The following is a 19,509-nucleotide window of genomic DNA, read 5'->3' as shown; positions in this document are numbered from 1 at the left end:
ATATGCAAATATACAGTATCAATGCATTTAACCAGAATCTACTAATGGAAGTAAGAATGATTAATTATTTATATTTTGAACTTATTTTTGATATTTTTGGCTTTTACTTATACTAAGTACATAGTACAACTTTTTAATTTTATGTAAATGTAGTATTTGCACATATTAAAATAAACTTGAACTGAATATATACTTTAAGTTTATAGAACTAAAATGATGACTTAAGGTCTAAACATGATATCTACTTAGATTATAACTAAAATTAACTTTAATTTTTAACAATCATGATAGAACATTATTTCAGCAATTAACATCTTAAAACTTTTAAAGCTGTTTGATTTCCAGTATATTAGTTTTCAAGTATTTTATTATTTGAAATAATAATATTTTATTATTATTGAATCAAAGGAACATAAGAATATATCTTGATGAATATAAGATATACCTAAAACTGAAAGTTTGTATTTTGACATTGATTTTAGAAAAAGTGAGTAAAATGATGTTTCTTATGTAAAAGAGAGAACATTTATTAACTATGTCACAAAACCACAAATCACTCAAACATTCAGGGGAAAGATTAAACAATAATTATTTATTTACAATAATATATTACTTTAATATTACACAAAATAATTTCTGTGACAAAATTATATATATATATATTCATTTGTGATAATTACCAGTTATTGAATATGAACTTCAATTCTTTATAATTGAATTAATTCTTTGCTGTTTTTGTTACATACTACCTCAAAATTGATTTCTCTAGTCATGTAGAAAGTTTCTCAAATAAACTAGCTTTACAATGTTAGTTTCTAGCTTTTATGGTTACTAATGATATCTAGGCCATGACTAAGCAGATGCCTTGAAATATAGATTGATAGACTTGAATATGTGACACCTAAATACTGTGCAGGATATGTATGTGTGTGTGTGTGTGTGTGTGTGTATATATATATATATATATATATATATATATATATATATATATATGAATGTATTACCAAATTATTCATTGTCTAATTGGAGACCGAGCCCTTACTGGGTACCCTGTGTGTTATCTGTCAACCCTGTTTAGGAATATTAAATACTAGTGTTTAACTTGCTCTATTTAGTGATATTTCTAATGTATTCTCTTGTGTTTAGCTTCCAGAATTTCTATAATCTCAAATATGCTCTGACCCTGCCCAAATGTTATTAGTTTACTAACTCTTTACTATAGTCTCAATCAAATTACATTAAGGGGATCAAAATCATCAAGTGCATTAAGTAGCCATCAATAAGCACACAGATTATGGTGTTGTGTATTGACTGCCTTTTTAGAAAATATGCTCGGTAGTAATGTAATGAATTTTGAATTTAATAATCTAGTTATTTTCATGGCATAATTTTCCAAGGTGTACTTCAATTGTTGTTAATCTTTACCTTACTTAGGAAAGCAATTTATAGATAATGAATTAGACCTAGAGGTAAATGAAGTTACCCAATTTTTAAACCTTGCTTTCTTTTTGTATCATGTGAGGCTGAATTAATCTTGTTTCTTTGAAAGAAACATGAAATCATATGGTTCTTAAAGAGTTATCATGAATTCCATGTAAAAATGAAGCTTGCTACACAAAGCTCTCTGCAGGTGGACTACCCTTGTGTCCGTGAGATGACCATTCTAACCATAAAATCTTTCATTTTTCCTGCTGTGAATAGGCATGTTAATTGCAACCTTACAAAGAAGTAGCCTATTTTCTGCTGATCTTTTGAAGAGACCACTTGGAGTATGAATGCCTAAGTATCAGTAAATATTATCAAAGTCATTTTTTTAAAACCACTTATTCTTTAAAGAAATATGAGGAAATTCCTTTAAAATTCCCAGCTGTATTAAATTAGCAGTATGTGTTTGGCTTAATGACTTCATACTTTTTGAGGAAAGATGTACTGGGTAAGTTGTCTCCAGAAGTTTCAGAGAGTTATCTTTATTTTGAGTGTAAATAATGTATATAAATACCTACGAAAAAATTCTTTATTTTAATGTATAATGGTGGGGTAGCTTAAAAAAAACAATATCATTAAAGGAAACATACATTCCATTTTGTGAAATATATACTGAGCTATAGACAGAATACTAAAAATAAGCCAGCCTCTAAATTCCACTTAAAGAAACTAATGGAAAACTTATTTTTTGGCTTTGTTTTCTCAGAGAGTCTAGAACAGAGTCCACCTAATACCAAGAAGGGCCAGACTCTGATTCCCCTCTTGCAATATTTAGCTTCTAATGCATACTTTTTATGCATACACATCTTAGTATATTATAAATATTCTACTTTAACTTAACACTTTATTTCATAAGACACGTTTTCATAGTATTTCTTAGCAAGATACTCATATAACTGTTGTGTGTTGTTAGAAAACATGGTGCAAATAAAATTCAAGGCTTTGTTGAAAGACGTTAATGCACCATCTCTAGTTTATGTCATAGACACTTCGTCCCAATATAATGAGTATGCTAATATTAGAGGTAGACAGCACAGCTGCAGTAAGTCGCATAGATGTTAAGTGTGAAACAATTGTATACTTGCTGTTGTCTGCCCGTGGGTCCTCCATCGAGAGGGGCTCTCTAGTATTAGGAGACCTGTGTTAATCCAGAGTACTCAGTTCGTCAGGTAAAACTGTATGAGTATGACGATGGGTGATGGAACTACACCGATGTGTAATGAGATACCTCTGTTCTTATAGGTGTTGTATTCTTTGCAGAGCAATAAAATTTAGTTTAAAAATACACACTAAGCAAATTGAATTGTGAAATTTGCCTGTAATCAATTCAGGAGTTTTTGTAGGCATAATTTTACTTGAATTGGAAGCTATCTTATTGATCATAAGAGAAATTCCTCCACTGATCATATCCTGTTAGGTGAGTAAATGAGGCCCAGGCTCCGTTTAATCCCCTCTTTAAATTATATATAGTATTTATGATGGCAGACCTGAGAGCACCTTGGCAGTGAAGGCTTGTTCTAGGTAGAGTTTGGAAGAAACAGACTAGCATGGGTTTTCTTCTCTTAGAAATGATCCTTTATCCACTTTCATTATTGTATACTTCTGCTTCATGGAACTATAGTTTAGGTTGCTTATCTTTTAAAGTATCCATGGGTTTGTATGTTAATTTAACAAATACTGAGTGCAAATGATGCTTTAAGTGTTACACACATAAAATAGTCAACTTAAGCTGAACTTATACTTGAATTCTCTGTATATTTCTTACAGTCACATTCTAGAGGAATTCTTCAGGGGTTCATTTCAAAGAATTTTCTTTCCAAAATATGGAGACTTTAAATATATACGATATTAATGCTGCCAGCTTCAAAGAAACACCTGTTTTCCATATACTGCCTGATCATTTATTGCTGTCAGGCTACAATAAAGGTCATAGGACTTGATAAAAGGATAAAGCAAACCTTGAAAGGGAATCAAGTTGACATTATAAATGAAATGTAAACTCAACTTCATTCTCACTAGAAATGTTACCAATGGTTACAAAAATAATACATTATATTAAGAAAAGCCTGTTTGTTTTTTGTTTTTTGTTTTTTGTTTTTTTTTTTTTTGTTTTTGGTTTTGGTTTTTCGAGACAGGGTTTCTCTGTGGTTTTGGAGCCTGTCCTAGAACTAGCTCTTGTAGACCAGGCTGGCCTCGAACTCACAGAGATCCGCCTGCCTCTGTCTCCCGAGTGCTGGGATTAAAGGCGTGCGCCACCACCGCCAGGCAAGCCTGTTTTTTTTTTTAAATAGACCTTAAGCCCATTTAGTTGTCACACACACACACACACACACACACACACACACACACACACGCAACTTACCGATTTGTATTCTTCTATGTGGTAATCGCAATACAAATATGTAAAATGTAAAATACGAATGTGTGTAGATGGGAATTCACAAGAGAAATTAGGTAGTTACCCTCCAATAGTATCTAACGCTACTGATCCTCATTTTCCGACATAGGGTTAAACACAGGGAAAGACGTCTTTAGAAAAATTATAAAAGAGATTGCTCATAAGTAGTTCAAAAATAAGACAAGAAAGTTAAAGGATCTGATTATTCAACTGGGCGAATCTCTAATGGAAAGGTACCTTTAAACTGTCTTTAGGTTTATGATACGCTTCTACAGAGAGAACAGAGGGCAGGTGTTTGAGACTCCCACAGGGGGTGATGGGCTCAGACTCTCACAGGCTGGATTCCCTTTATGTGTGAAAAGTGTCCTAACTGTGAGGCTCATTAAACCTTTCAATGAGCTCTGAGTAGGCGACTGATCTCAGCTTCTAGAAAATTTTTAGTGCAATGGGGTCTCACTCATTGGAGATATTTGAAGGTTGCTTTTTCTCTTTCTCTTTCTTTCTTTTTTTTTTAGCTACAGAAAGATTAGACTACTTCACAACTATCATAGTATAATTTGTTTTTTAAAGGTACTTTGGTTTGTATTGTGATAAGGCATAAGATTCATCTGTGTTTTTAGCTATACGAGTGTTGAAATGTGAGCATTTGACTTATAAATCATCGCTTTCATATAAAACATTCTTATTTTCTGTTGGGCAACTAAACAGCGCAAGTACTCTATTGGTCATGATAGTTTTACTAATACATAATAGCACGCATGTGACAGTCGTTCTTCTTAATGCATTTCTTAATCGGTTTAGTAAATTAAACCTTAATTCATCTAAATTCTTTAATTTTCTCCAGAATTTAAAATTAGGGTTTGCAAACCACAAAAGGAAATAGGGCTATATAGAACATAAAGAAAAATACAAACTGGTGCACATCTCATTAAAAACTACTTTCTAAATCGTAACAGTAGAAACTTGAATATACGTTCTCTGGAATGCTTTTTCATCTCTATTTTAGATGTCAAGATAAGTGTGAAAAATGTACCATTTCTATGAGTCACTAAGAAAAATAAAAATGCAGCTAAAACATATAAAAGAAGCGCCAACAGTTCCTTAATACTTTTGATCACAGTGCAAAAAATGCGTTTATCCAATGTCAGGCAACTGATTCAATGCACATATTGATGGATAATTTTTTAAATGCTTCTGAGAAGTGAAAAGCTAGAGCAGAAATTCCCCAAGGAAGTTTTGCTCACTTTGTGTACCTACAGAAGACACCAAAAAGCTAAGGACATCAACGTATATGATGATTTTGTACTATCCTGAAATTACACCCACAAAGGTAGTTGTATCACTTTCACAACCGGTATGGCCATTGTCACTAACACTGGATATGGAATGCGATTGATTTTCTTAAAATACCATCTTATTAGCACTTCACCAATGCAATTGTCCTTAAACGATGACCATTCAAGGTTAAGCTCATCTCCTAAATGTGTAGAAATGAACTGAGTGTGGCTATATCTTCAAAAACCGTCAACAGAATTTCTTCTTGACCTTCCCCAATATGATCGTTCATTGAAGATTTGGATATTTCAATCAACGAGTGTGTAAGAGAAGTTAAAAATAATAAAAAGGAAAATATACAGAGAACAGCTGAAGCACAGAGTGATTTCAATTATAAAGAACGTGTTAACAACTCAGACACCATCCAAACCTATCTCTAAAGCTTAGTTTATTATTTATTTACAGTTTTAAAATTGTGTTTGCTAATCCTATCATATGCACAATGTATTTATCTTATATTTTGAACATAGATGATCTATTCCACTAACTATCTTACCAGTGATATTTTATCTTAATAATAAATGATATCTTACTAATCAAAGAGATATATATTATATAGATATATATCAATGTGAGAACAGAATGCTTTCACTTCTGCACTAATGTAAGAAGGATTTTTTCTTAAAATGAATTTTTTGAATATTGAGATTAATAGTACCACTGAGTTATTGAGTTCCTTTTGTCTTTAAACTCCAAGAATAAAAATTCTTGCTAGTGGGGGATAGAAGGAAGGAGGCAGGGAGAGAGAGAAAGAGAGAAAGAACTGCAGTGGGAATCATTCTATCTTATTCTGAGAAATTTAATAACAGTTTTGAAGTCAGAATATTTTTTTGGTATAGGTGGGAAAGTAAAAGTTTTTGTCAGAGTTCTGGATAATATATCCAGGTGGGAAACAGCGATTTCTTATCACTGTAGTGATTTGCTCAAATTCACTGTGTGGATTGAATTTCTCAGCTGTACAAGTCTAAGCTGCTAAATGATTTTCAGTTGTGATCATTATAAAGAAACCATATTATAATAACTTACATTCCCAAGTATCACAAAATAGGATTTTTACATCAAGAAAACAACAAAATGGGATTGAAATTTATCAGATGTAAAGACCCATTTATTTCTATTTGCTTAGGGAACACTCTTTATGACATGACCACACATGTAATAATAACCACGTTGTGGTCCAATGTTACATGTACTATATTGTATCATGAGATATAGGAAATCACTGTATCCTCATATTAAAAAAGCAAAGTTTTTGGCAACTTACAGATTTGTCTCTGTGCAGTATGTACTTCTCTTCACTTTAGATCTAATTTCTGTCCACAGGAGCGTCTGGTATTTACAGTTCCAGCTGGCATGTGTGTTGACTGTTGACAAGGTGCAAACGGCTTTACTGATCAGAAACTAAGTTTTTGTGGAAGGCTATGCATAAGAATCAGGGCAAAGGAACTGGAAAATAGACCATCTTCTTGAAAGTAGTAGAAATATCAGAGAAGAACTAAAGTGATAGACATAGCAAACAATGTTTAAAAGAAAAAAGTTTCAACAGACTAAAATAATTCCATTACATTATAAACATAATCCTTAGTTTCTAATGATACATGCATATATATACATACATATATATGCTTAATTTTATTTCAGTTGAATATTTTTAGCATTCGGTACATGTTTTTAACTATCCTTTTCCAGATTAGATGCTGATACAAGGGATATAATTTCTGTTCATTTTCTTTCAAGGTCAAGTATCTGACAGTTACTTAAGAAGGAGAATAAATATCTTTTAACACTACTACTAAGTAAAATACATGACACCATAAATCTTTACAACTAAATCTTGGTACTGTTCTTTTTAACTCATATTTTACAGGACTTGAAATATGAGATAATATATGTTAACTCACTTTTCTATTAGCATTCTTATGAGAAAAACTGACTCTTATTAAGAGCAAAGTAGATTCAAAATAATATACCACAGAAGGATTTTAGATAAATATATCCAGAGAGCTTTTATGTAATGTTAAAAATAAGACAAAATAAAACTACAGTTTATGAGTCATCTTTGAAGTTTTGAACACCATAAATATTTTCCTACACTTTTGGATTAAAATATGAATAATTTTAAAGTTTATCAAAGTAAATCTATTCATAAAATTATTTATAGTTTTTTCTAAAAAAGATTAGTTCTAGCAACATAATGTTTATACATTTATTTTATTTTTTCTAACCTCTGATTACACAAACAGTGAAGCAGGAATTGTTCCACAGATAATCAAAAGTAAATCTTTGTAAAACTTGTGATTTCTCTGTTAAACGTGTAGCTCCCGTCCACAGTGGATTTTTAAAATGTCAAGACTGTAAATTTCACCATGCCAAGCAACTGAATGCTGCGGCAGCGGTTTGGCACGTCCTGGGTCCAGCACGGGGTTAACCCCGAGTTTCCTCTTGTATAATCTCGTATGCGGTATTGTGCAGTTCTGAACTCCAAACATCAACCACCTTTTCTTAGAGTATTTTTCTTTCTTTTTCACAGCACGGAAAAGGATATGCTAGTCAATTCTGCCGCTTTACCCGAAGCAGTATGATTTGCACAGAGTCGACCAACAAAAGCATCAACTTTTCAACTTCATTATCTTGGCCATCCCGTTAGTTGTGTGTAGCTGAGTGTTAGCTTTCCAGCGGAGTCACCGTGGCCACGTGTAGGACCTAATTGCTCTCAGCAGGCCTGAGAAATGAGTTGAAATGTGCAGACTGTAGAAACTCCATAGGCAACCGGCGTTGCCTCTCCGATCAGTGTGTGCCTGTTTACAGCACTATCTATCCTTCTCTCTCCAAATGTCACTGAGCCCTTTAGATGTTTATATTCACCATGAGAAGCCAGTCATCAAGATAAAGAGATTCGTGCATTACAAATGCAATATCACTGTTTTAAACTTGACTGTTTTATATTATTTTTGTGTGACCACGTGTTCCCCCAAACTCTCCCAACTTTACAAGAGAGATGTGACTATGTTCTTTTCATCTGTGGGGTATTAAAAAATGTTGTATTCTAAAGACCCACAAAATATCAAAGACATTCTGTAGTTTATACACCGTGTTGCAAAGTGTTTACTGTACTATTTCAAAGCTTCTAAATAAATATAAAATATATATTATATTATATAATTTTCCTAAGATGTGGTACAAATTAGTTGGTTTTTAAATGAGTTCATACAGCCCTCACCATAAAATAAAATAAAAGGTAATTCAGGGTCCCTAAGATTAGCTGTGAGAAAAAAAAATATCAATAGTTTGTCCTAATTTTCATACCTTACTCAGCCCTGCATTTTTCTTTCTTTAAAAGAAAGTGAAGTTTTCAGTTGCAAAATTTTGTCAAGAACTCATTGTGACTTTTCAATGCCAAAGATGTAGCTGTTAACACTGTCAGGCGGAGCACAGAAGATGTAGTTTCCAAACATCACGCAGTCTACATGATTCCGATTCTATTTCCATGGCTTTGGATTTAGCATAATTTAAGGCTTTTATAAACAAACTATAAATTCTCTTGTATTTGTTGTTAGGAAAAATCTGGGTGTCTGTACATTTTGTGGTGTAAAATATGTAACTGAAGATTACTATTTTAAGACGTTCTCATCATATAATTCACATAGAATTTTATTTTACATAGTTTTACATAGTTTTGTGACTCTTAAGTAAACATGAATAAAAATCTATAACTCTATATATGGATATATAGAGGTATATAAATATAAATATCAGAGCTGGTACGTCTTAACAATAAAATATAAAAAAAACTCTCTAAATTTAAAAAAGTTAAATAAATTTGGAGATAGAAACATGACACATTGCTGTTTCAATATTATGTGTGACAATTTAAAGCTTAAATGTAGTCAGTGTTTTATTAACGAGAGTATTCTTCGTTGGTCAGCCTTGAAAAATTAATTTTGCTTTTTACCTTCATGTCAACAAGGTTAATTATTAAATTCAGAAAGATGTATTTTCCTTTAGTTCACATATTTTTTTTTCTGCTGTTGTCTGTTGTTTATTGAAACAGGGGAGGGAGAAGAATCAGAATGTGAGAGACTCGTCTAAGTAAATCATGGAAGGTATTTAAGTACCCTCTAAAAAAATGCGAGAAGGATATCAAGATATTTCCTCAGCCCAAATTATAGGCACATTTCAAAATGTTAAGTTTTGTTTCCATCCAGTTCTATACTATACTCACTGGTAATTTGAGTTGCACAATGATTAAGGGATAGACTAAAATCAATTAACAAATGAGTTTCATCTAATTTTATATGATTTAAAATTAATTTTTAATTAAGGTTTATCATTAAAATACATTCATGCAGTCATCGGCCCTTCAGATATTTGTTTAGAGTGACATCCAGTATCATTCTTTTGATGATGTCAAAACACATAATAATTTGTAATAATGCCAATTAGCTCATAGCAACATAATGTAAACATATTCCTCTCTCTGGGGACCATTTAAAAAGGAAACCAGTTGTTCATGTGTGATACAAAAGCAGACACACTCACTGGGTGCAGTAGCAGTCTTTACTCAAAAGCAAGGCCTGCAACATGATAGACTATATCAGTAAGAAAATGTTATATATAATTGAACCGAGGGAAAGGTTAGTTTTTCTAATTGCTTTTAAATCAAGAAAATCGCTTTCTTGATGAATCACTTAGCATTAATTAAAACCATTTTTGCTTCAATTTGCAATCATGGGTTAAGATCCACATACATCATTTTATGCTCACTTCACATATAATGGTTGTACTAATTCATTTGAATTAAAATGTTTTTGAATCTCTTTTATATCATATTCAATATTTCTCGAACCTCCTTTTCTGACCTGTAGTCATTGTTAGTTATTTTTATATATTAGAACAACTCTCTAGAGTAACATGCATTGTACACAAATTGTGTCATCATTCTACCAAAACATACATAATTTGATGAACCAAATTATTTAAACATGCAATATTAAATGCTAGTATCATTTATCTATCATTACATGCAGGATAAATCAGAAGCTACAATGGGACATAATATCAGAGAGTTGTCCAAAATATTATGTTTCAATGACAGAGTATTTAAAAAGAACAGTGAAACAAGAAAGTAATGAAATCCTAGAAGAAGCTCCGAACCCACCAAGGAGAGTTAGCCTAGCTTTTCCATTTAATCTGATCATTTTAACATTGACTCTGCCATTATTGTGCTCATGTTCAAGGGAAACAATATTATTAGACAGTGTTCCATCCATAAGACACTTCCAATTACAAAATGGACCTTACTCTTTAGTCTCCTTAGTTTAGAGCAGTAAAACAATAATTTTCCTGTGGAAAGAGTGTCGTATGGTTTCAATGGTATGTCAAATGACAATTTTTAGGAATATTTCATCCACATGTAAGATCATAATTTTAATCTGTGAGCATAATATTGTAAAATCACCTCAACTCAAGTATATAAATATTGCATCATAATTAATTCAAAGATATAGCAATGTTAGTTAAATACATGTGTCATTCTTTTTAGGTAATATATATTTCATTTTAGGAAAACATGAAATGCAATGCCTTTATCGAATATTGTGTGTTAGAAATTATGTAGGAGCTATAAATATTTTCATTATCCATTCTCTTTTGTTTCTTAGTTTTGCTATAACTTGTCCTCAGATGCTTTGAAATATTGAAGTTCATTTACTTTTCCATGGGGGAAGAAACATATCCCCTAGAGTTTTTGACACAATCTGTCACAAGTAGGCACTGATATGACTGTAGAATCTTGTGAAGTTGTGTATGGCGTTCAGTTAATCAAACTGAATGTAATGAATATTTGCCAAGATAAAAAGGTCTTTATGGTATTGAAAGATACTGACATTGTTTCTGTCATTGTGTTTAGTTTTTCCCTCATATATCTATGTGTGGCATAAATACCCATAGAACTCCCAATACTTTAATATTGGTATACTCGATTAATTGCTGGAATCATTTATTTTTTCATACTGTATCTTTCTGTGTCCTTAATTTTTTTTCCAGTCTAATTTTGTAGTGGTAAAGGCTTTGCATTAGCATCCTTTTTATGTTCCCTTTTTAAACAAGGAAAACCAGGAAATTGCTAAATTCAATATTTTTTACATCCTGAAGTAGTAAAGTTATTTTGTATATTGTTAGTACTTCAAGAAATAGCCCTCTGAGAAGTCAGACAAAACCCTTATACAGTAATCTGTGAAACTGTTCAGTAGAAAAATTTTTCTGCTAACACTTGGCTTAGGTTTTAGATTTTAGCATTCTGTCAGAATGCTGGTAGCTGTGTGCCGCCAGAGTATAGCAGGCAATAATATGACTTTGATTCTAATACTTTCAGTGTGCATGCATGTATTTCTAATCACTGTTTTTTAAGTATTTGTAAAATTAGAAAAAAAATTATTTCTTGAACGCTCGTCAGATGCTTAGTTTGAAGTTTTTCTTTCCAGATGTTTTTGAGGGGTGTGAAAATGCTGCATTCTGAATGCAGAAAACATTACATTTTCACATGCAACTTAAAAATTTATGGAGTACAGAACTCGCACTTCCTAAACATCCGCACGTCCTTGAGCTGAATGGCAGGGAGCTTCAGCTCAGCGAACGAATCCAAGACAATTATCTGTGAGTGAATACAGGGTATTATAACAGATGAGTTTCAGTCTTAACTGCAGTGTTGTTACTGTGAATGCTATAACCATACATAAGTAAAATGCGTGTAAATGTAATATATTATTTTATACTGCTGTATACATCCAAAATAAATAAAACTAGGATACATATCACGCCATCTTTCCATGCATGGATCTTCCACTGACGTCACTGGGAGCTTTGAATAAAACCATCAGCGGAAAACTGCAACCCTCTGTGAAAACGAATGATGCTGACTTAGTAATTTTAGATTTAATATCAAAGGTCTAAGGGACATCTGCTCAAAATCGTGTCTCCCTTGAAACAGCATATGCTAGACTTTGAAGAATTTTGTCATATTTACACACTGAGAATAGGCATTCAATTCAACGTGAATCTCAGTATTAACCCCAAAGTTATTTAAGTTTACATTTTTTTCTAATTAGTACTGGATTATTTTAATTTAAAACTTTTGAAATAGCCGGGCGGTGGTGACGCACGCCTTTAATCCCAGCACTCGGGAAACAGAGACAGGAGGATCTCTGTGAGTTCGAGGCCTGCCTGGTCTACAAGAGCTAGTTCCAGGACAGGAACCAAAAAGCTATGGAGAAACCCTGTCTCGAAAATCAAAACAAACAAACAAACAAACAAAAAAAAAAAAAAACAAAAAAACACAAACTTTTGAAACGTTATCGTGTTCACAAAAATTAACATATAAATTGTACAAAATATGGGTGTCTGCAAGCAATAAAACAAAGACTGTATTTAAAATTAGAGTAACCTATTACATCATAAAGTTCATGGAAACACAAGAAAAACATTATATCTATATCATTTTCAGACACCAACGTGTGAATCACAGTAAAGGTGCATTTTATATAATATTAGATTAATGTAAATTTACTATAAAAACTTAACTCCCAAAAAGTTAAATGTTAAAATCAATGTACATCCTAAACTCAAGCATGATTTATGTAATTGATTTTTTTTAGTTAAACCAGCAATAAATATCAAAGATTTATTTTATCAGCCAGCAAGTATAGGGTTAGGTGTTTTTGTTTTGTGTTTTTTGTTTTGGTTATTTTTGCTTTCAACTTCTGTACCATGGAAAGATTTAATTGGAATGATGATTCTCCGTGAAAGATTATAAGTAATAATTATGGTTTGCCTATGTCCCTTCTCACCTCTACATTCATGATTAATTTTCTGTTTAAGTCAAAATATATTTTAGATGTAAAATGTATTATTTACTGACCTTGCTCTGGCTATCACAATGCTTAAGTTTCTATTATTACATTTTCTCTTAGGAAAATTCTAATTTGCTTAAGAACCAAACAAATTACAAGAAAATGTGAAAGGATGAAATAATGAAAATTTTTCTGATCAAAATAAACAGTGTATCCTTAGATTAATTTAATATAAATAGTAACATGATAATATATAAAGAAAATTAATTACAACAAGAAAATATAACTAGAACAGTATTATAACTCATTGTTCATGGTGCGGTCAATAGTTCATTTTGAAACTTTTCAGGTGTGTGTGTGTGTGTGTGTGTGTGAGAGAGAGAGAGAGAGAGAGAGAGAGAGAGAGAGAGAGAGAGAGAACAGGGCATCATGTGAAATACCATTCTTGCTATGAATCATTTCCCCAAATGTTTGCCACACACCAAACCATATGATCTCTTTTCAAAGTTAAACTATTTCATACAGTAGGAAGTGAGAGAAGATACTTTGAAAAGTTGTTTCACATCTTAGAGTATCTCCTGCACTCTTTGTACATTCTGGATAAGTATTATTAACGATAGGATTTTTTCTCATAATTCAGTAGGCTCCTTTATTGGAAAGACATAGCACAATGCTAACCTATAGGTAGCTTGTTATTGTTACCATGGTTTATTATTATTTTAAATATCTGATACCTATGTTCAATTTTAAACACTGTAGGATGCAATTAGCAAATGGAAAACATCCCAGCATAATGAAGTTAATGGAGTTGTAGTTAAGCAAGGATAATTTCAAAACCTCAAGGTGAGTCTAGAATTCTTTGGGTATCAGCTCACCAGCTCTGCCTGTCCACTTACCAGCAGAACACAGACCAACCATCCACTTGAGGGCCAGGTCCTTCAGCTCTCTCAACAACCCTCACATAATGATTTATTTCTACACGTGAAACATGCAGACAGCTGAGTGTATCAGGCCTACTCCTGTGATGCCTATGGCCTTTCTGGATTTTTATTGGGAACACTGAACATTTATTGGATCTTTCTTGCATATGATTATCATCTTTGCATATCTTTTATTCAATTCTAAAATTACTAAACATGGTCTTTGATATCTGCTCAATGAAATTAGACTGTTTAATAGTCCTAATTGCAAGCCTCTGTCTGCAGGTGGGCAGTCCTTAGCCTGATAAGAGGCTGATTTTTTGTTTTTGTCTTTTGATGTTTAAAACATTTTTAGAATTCTCTTATTCTTTGGAATTTAGGAAAGTCCTTTACATTTTCAGTTAAAAGAGTAAAGTCCATATTCATCAGTAATCAAATTGATGCTTCCAAAGGAGCATTTTCATTTTAAAAGGATTTTTCAAATCATGTAGGAATTTTAGTGAAACCATCATGTGAATGATGATAACGATGCTGTATTTTGCCACTTTATTTTCCTTTGATGATTATTGGAGAATTTTTGAACTAACATCTCTGGAGACAAAGAAACTACCTTAACATGGCTGCTACCTTATCAGAAAACTCCCAATTTTTTTTTTCCTTTCCCTTCCCTTATTGTAAGTAACTTTTCTTTTACCATGAAAGACAGGACGAAAACAGACACAGGTATACACTTGGGGGATTACAGGAGCCAGAAAATAAGCTTCATTCTAAAATAAGAGCTTCATTCCAAAACGAGTGGCACTTCTCTCATTTTTAAAGATTGCTTCTTATTTTATTCATATGTGTGCGCAAGTGTTTTGTGTGAGTGTATGCCACGTATTTTCAGGTGCCTGAGAAGGCCACAAGAGGGCCTCAGATCCCATGGAACTGTAGTTACAGGCAGTTGCGATTTTACCACTTTACAATACATTTTTACCAAATTTAAATAGCACGAATTCTTAACCTCTGAGCCGTCTTTCCATACCAGTGAAATATTTCTTGCCCTTGTTTTTTAATTTAGTTAATAATGCAATAAATAGTAAACTTTAAATTTTTCCAGCAATCAACTTCTCTTAAAATGTGTGTTTTGGTGTGTGTGTGGGGGGGGGGGGGGGCTTGTGATAGAGGAGGATTTTAGCAATCACAAAGTTAGTGTTTAGAACGTCAAGTTACCAAGATAGTTAATAACTTTCATCATCACTAAGCTGGCTTAGGGTCTTCAGCACCATGAAATAACTCCAATACTGATGTTTTCTTTTGATGTTATTTGAAAACTACCATCATTTATAAAATGATTTACAAGAACCATAGGAAGATAACAGACATTACAACATACCAAGTCAGTTTAAATCCAAAAGTCGTGGTGTGTGTGCATGTGTATGGGAGAAAGAGAGTGAATGAGAGAGAGGAAGAAATAGAGATAGAGATACAAAGACAGAGACAGAAAGAGAGAAAGAGAAGGAGAGAAATGAAAAACATTAAGTTAATGAAAATAGATATTGATTGGGCGATTTTAGTTCAAATAAAAAAAAGAATCATTAAAAGATATGGTATACCTCAATAAAACATTTTTAACGAGAAGACAGAGAAGACATACATTGTATTTTAAAATGTAATGTAATATCATATGATCTCATCAGGATATTTTCATAGGTCCTCACATTTTTCCATTGTCTGTAAACTCACAAAACTTTGTACAGAGTTGAAAGTGTGGTGTATTGTCTAATAAGACAGATGCTCATGGCCAAGTTCCCAACACCTCAATGAAAAAAGGTGCAGAAAATACTCACTTCAAAGGCACTTCACTGATTCTAAATTGCAATTTGCTTGCAATTTTAGTGAAGAGAAATATGTGGAAAATTGAGTGGCACTGTCAGTGGATCATGTAGAGAAATGAAACATTCTGTACTTGATAAAATCATTTGATAATGGTAAAAATTGTGCTGCTGAGTCCAGGTATTGCTCCTACTATGGAAGTGAGTCTCAGGAAAGAAATAATGTTGTAGTGTCAAACATTGGCAGGGACATTAAGAGGTTTTTAAATTTTAGGTGTCAAACATAGGGAAATACACACACACACACACACACACACACACACACACACATATATATATAACAATTTGGGGGCATTTGTGTGTAGTATACATTCTTGTTATCTTGGTGTGTGGGTGTGTGTGCATATTTGTGGGTGAAAACACATGTGTAGATGTTTAAGGTCAACACAGGTTATCATTTCTTTGAACAAGGCCACTCACTGAATGTGGAGCTCCCCCGTCAGCTGTGCTAGCTTGCCCACCAGCTCCAAGGAACTGTCCTTCTCCTTTCACCTCCTCCTACTAGTGCTGCAGTTAAGACCTGATGTGTTGTGTTGACTACTTCATGGATCCCGGGGACTCACACTGAGGTCCTTATGTCTGTGCAGCAAGTACTGTACCCACTGATTCACTTTGTCATGCCCCCTAAAGAAACAATTTCCAACAACTCTTTTATAGAGAAGAGTGTGTTGCATTATCACATGAGATAGTAATAAAGGAAGTAAACACTGAAAATACCGAATCACCATTAAAATTTGCTCTAATAACCTAAACATTGGGCTATTATAAAGTTATTGTGACTTTATAGTTAGGGTAGCATTGTAACATACTTTTCTTTCAGACAAGACTAATGAAAATAGGGAATAGGGGAAGAGTATAAACAAATTTAAGGATCCCAGTAGATCCTAATGTCTCACTGGTAGATGGTCATTTACCTGATGATGGACAGGACAGAACAAAGGTGAGGGTTTGCTTTCTTGAAGTTAAATGGGCTTGTTTTCAATGAGACGCCATGAAAGAAAAGAAAATGTCAATAAGAACATAGTCTTGTTTGCAAAAATAATTTCTAATCTTCTCTTTTTCTTGAGTAGCTACTCAAGAAGCAACTTAGGAATACCAAAAAAAAGAGAAGAAAATACAAAAATAATATAAAATAATTTCACAGTTTTCCTGGGAGCAAATGATAGCCTAAATTCGGACAATAGTTTGTGTAAGAGTTGGTGGTTATTATTTAAATTTTCATTCCAGGTGCCATTTTTCATGGATCATACTTGCTTGGGAATGGCTTTGAATATATAGTATGTTAATTTCAAATATTTTTAATCTATAAAAATCAAGATAGAAAAAAGAATGCCTGGCCAGAAAACAACACAGAGGAAACGAAACACCACATATAACTAATGTAAACAATGTTAGTAAAAATAAAATATAACAGTTGTAATATTTTCATTAAAAATTTTAAGGGTACCAATTTTTCATAGTTCTGAATATATGCTCATTATACCTCATTTCTATGTCTTTAGTAGATATTGATACCATTTCTATGTTTTCTTTTTAAGTGAGTTCTTCCCAGCAACAGTATTTTAGCATGGATCAGGGTCTTGTCATTCTTTATGTCCTCATGCTATGGATAAAAAGACAAGATGAATGTTGGTCAACTCATCAAAGAATCTAACCATAAATTTAACTTTTAATCTAGTCCATTTTCTTTGTACTGAATTTTCAACCTGCACTAAGCAAATTTTCCATCCTGGTTCTGCTCCTTGTTGAAACACCAGGAGCAACTATACTTGGTAATATGCAAATATGTTATAGCACCAGTGCTTACACAACACCAAGTCTAACTTGGTAAATGAATATTTTTGGTTGGGGTCATTTACAGAATATGGTGAGGAGTTACCAAAGTAGCTAAATCACCAAAGACCATATCAGTATGGGTGACAGCTCATGAAAGATAGAAACCTGGAGTTTACTGCACAGAATGCAGGCAACTTAAAAAAAATATAGTCAGCATGCAGTCAATTCCATTGGTGTCTTTTTTTTTCCAGGCATTTCTGGGCCGAAGAGTGGGAGTGTGGAGGGATGGGAGATGAAGGGGGTGGGGTTGTATCTGCTTATTTACAGAAGCTCAGCTCACCAGAGAATGACTCTCAGCAGTCTCTAGGGCTTATGCAATCATAGGGAAAGTGGGACTCTTTGAACCTTTCAGTTTCAGGTACTTCCTGAAGCTATTCTGAGTTGTTACTGACTGTATTGAAGGAGCTTCCTTGCAATTTGGAGGTAGATACCACAATACCTGTTGCTGGATAGAGACACAAGAAAGTAAAATGGTATCAGTCATATACCCTCACAACATGTGAGAGGACACAAAACTCCACACAAAGTGTCACAGAGGTTGCATTCAGAAGCACAGCAAAACAGTCTCCCTAAAACTCAGGTGAGGAAGACATTGGTTGTCAATACTATTCTGGAGCAAGAAGAAACAACTATGCCTATCCCCACCTAATGAAAAAGAAAAAAACAAAACACAAACAAACAAACAAAATACCAAACTATCTGGCGAGGTCACTAGATATCAAGAGTACGTAAACAATGACACAATACTGCTGGATGCCCTCTTGACTTTGCCAGTTATTAAGGCTCTTAACTGTAACATCACAATAAGATCGTTGAAACCGTGACATGAGTTTATAACTTGAGAATAAACTGAGATTTCTAGAAAGCAGCAGCATCTCACTAGAGTGAAAAATAGGTACATGACCAAGGGGACGAAGAACATGTAGAGACATGGTCTTTAAAAACATGCATTTTGTAGGTGTTTTTTGGTATTGAAAACGACAAAAATTGAGAGACCTATGTGCCATTAGTGCAGCCAATGGATATCACCAATAATGTAGATTTATATCACTTCATAACTCTAACAAAGATGAATTTACTTCCCACTTGAAAGCTTAAATGGACATTCTCTAAGGAAGCCATATTGATTCCATTTAAGCTGTCTGTTTAAGAGCTTGAAATTTGATTGACTTATGGCTTAGCAGTTAAGAGCACTGCCTGATCTTCCAAAGGTCCAGAGTTCAATTCCCAGCAACCACATGGTGACACACAGCCATCTGTAATGAGATCAGGTGCCCTCTTGAGGAAGAGACCTGGTCAGTCATTCTCACCAACTTAGACTATGAAACCCAATATGGACAAGCTCAACAGAACCAGCATATACGAGCTGACCATGGATGCTTCGGCATTGCCAGGGCACAAATTCCATTCATTTCATTTTTTTTTCTTCTCAAGAGCTTATCTTTATTACGTCAGTCTCAGTCTATAGGTGCTTGTGTGACAAATCTGAAGACCTATGTTTGATCACCAGCCCTAAGAAAGGAGAGTTGGTGCACACCTGCAATTCCAATACTGAGGAGGAAAAGATAGAACAATCCCTAGGGTTTACTTGCCAGCCAGCCTAGCTGAATCTAGAAGTTATAGATTCAGTGAGAGACTTTATCTCAAAAACAATTTGAAAACTGATATAAAAGGAGCCATGTTGATTTATATCATCCACATTCACAAATGTGCATGTATATCTGCTCATAACTGTTAACACACACACATACAAGCACACCCCAACTTTGTTTATTTTGAGAAATGAAGTAAATGTCAATATCACTCTCAATATT

At 33.3% G+C, this 19,509-nt stretch overlaps 1 protein-coding gene across 2 annotated transcripts in view; it reads left to right on the top strand.

Annotated features, from left to right (window-relative positions):
• Pcdh10 (protocadherin 10) overlaps positions 1–19,509 on the top strand; it is a 57,270-nt gene that overhangs the window by 32,087 nt on the left and 5,674 nt on the right. Inside the window, exon 5 of one of the 2 annotated variants that reach the window (XM_041658903.1) lies at positions 7,749–12,033. The exons of the other annotated variant lie outside the window; for it this stretch is intronic. Within the exon in view, the coding sequence (XP_041514837.1) occupies positions 7,749–7,768 (20 nt within the window). The 3' untranslated portion in view covers positions 7,769–12,033. Of the gene's footprint in view, positions 1–7,748; positions 12,034–19,509 lie in introns of those variants that run through there. 2 annotated transcript variants of the gene reach the window in all.

Source organism: Microtus oregoni, unplaced genomic scaffold (genome assembly GCF_018167655.1).
Source record: "Microtus oregoni isolate MIOR12 unplaced genomic scaffold, Mior012 000010F_ref0000083, whole genome shotgun sequence".
Lineage (NCBI taxonomy): Eukaryota > Metazoa > Chordata > Mammalia > Rodentia > Cricetidae > Microtus > Microtus oregoni.
Note: the sequence above shows the minus strand (reverse complement) of the source record. Positions and strands in the feature narration are given on the sequence as shown.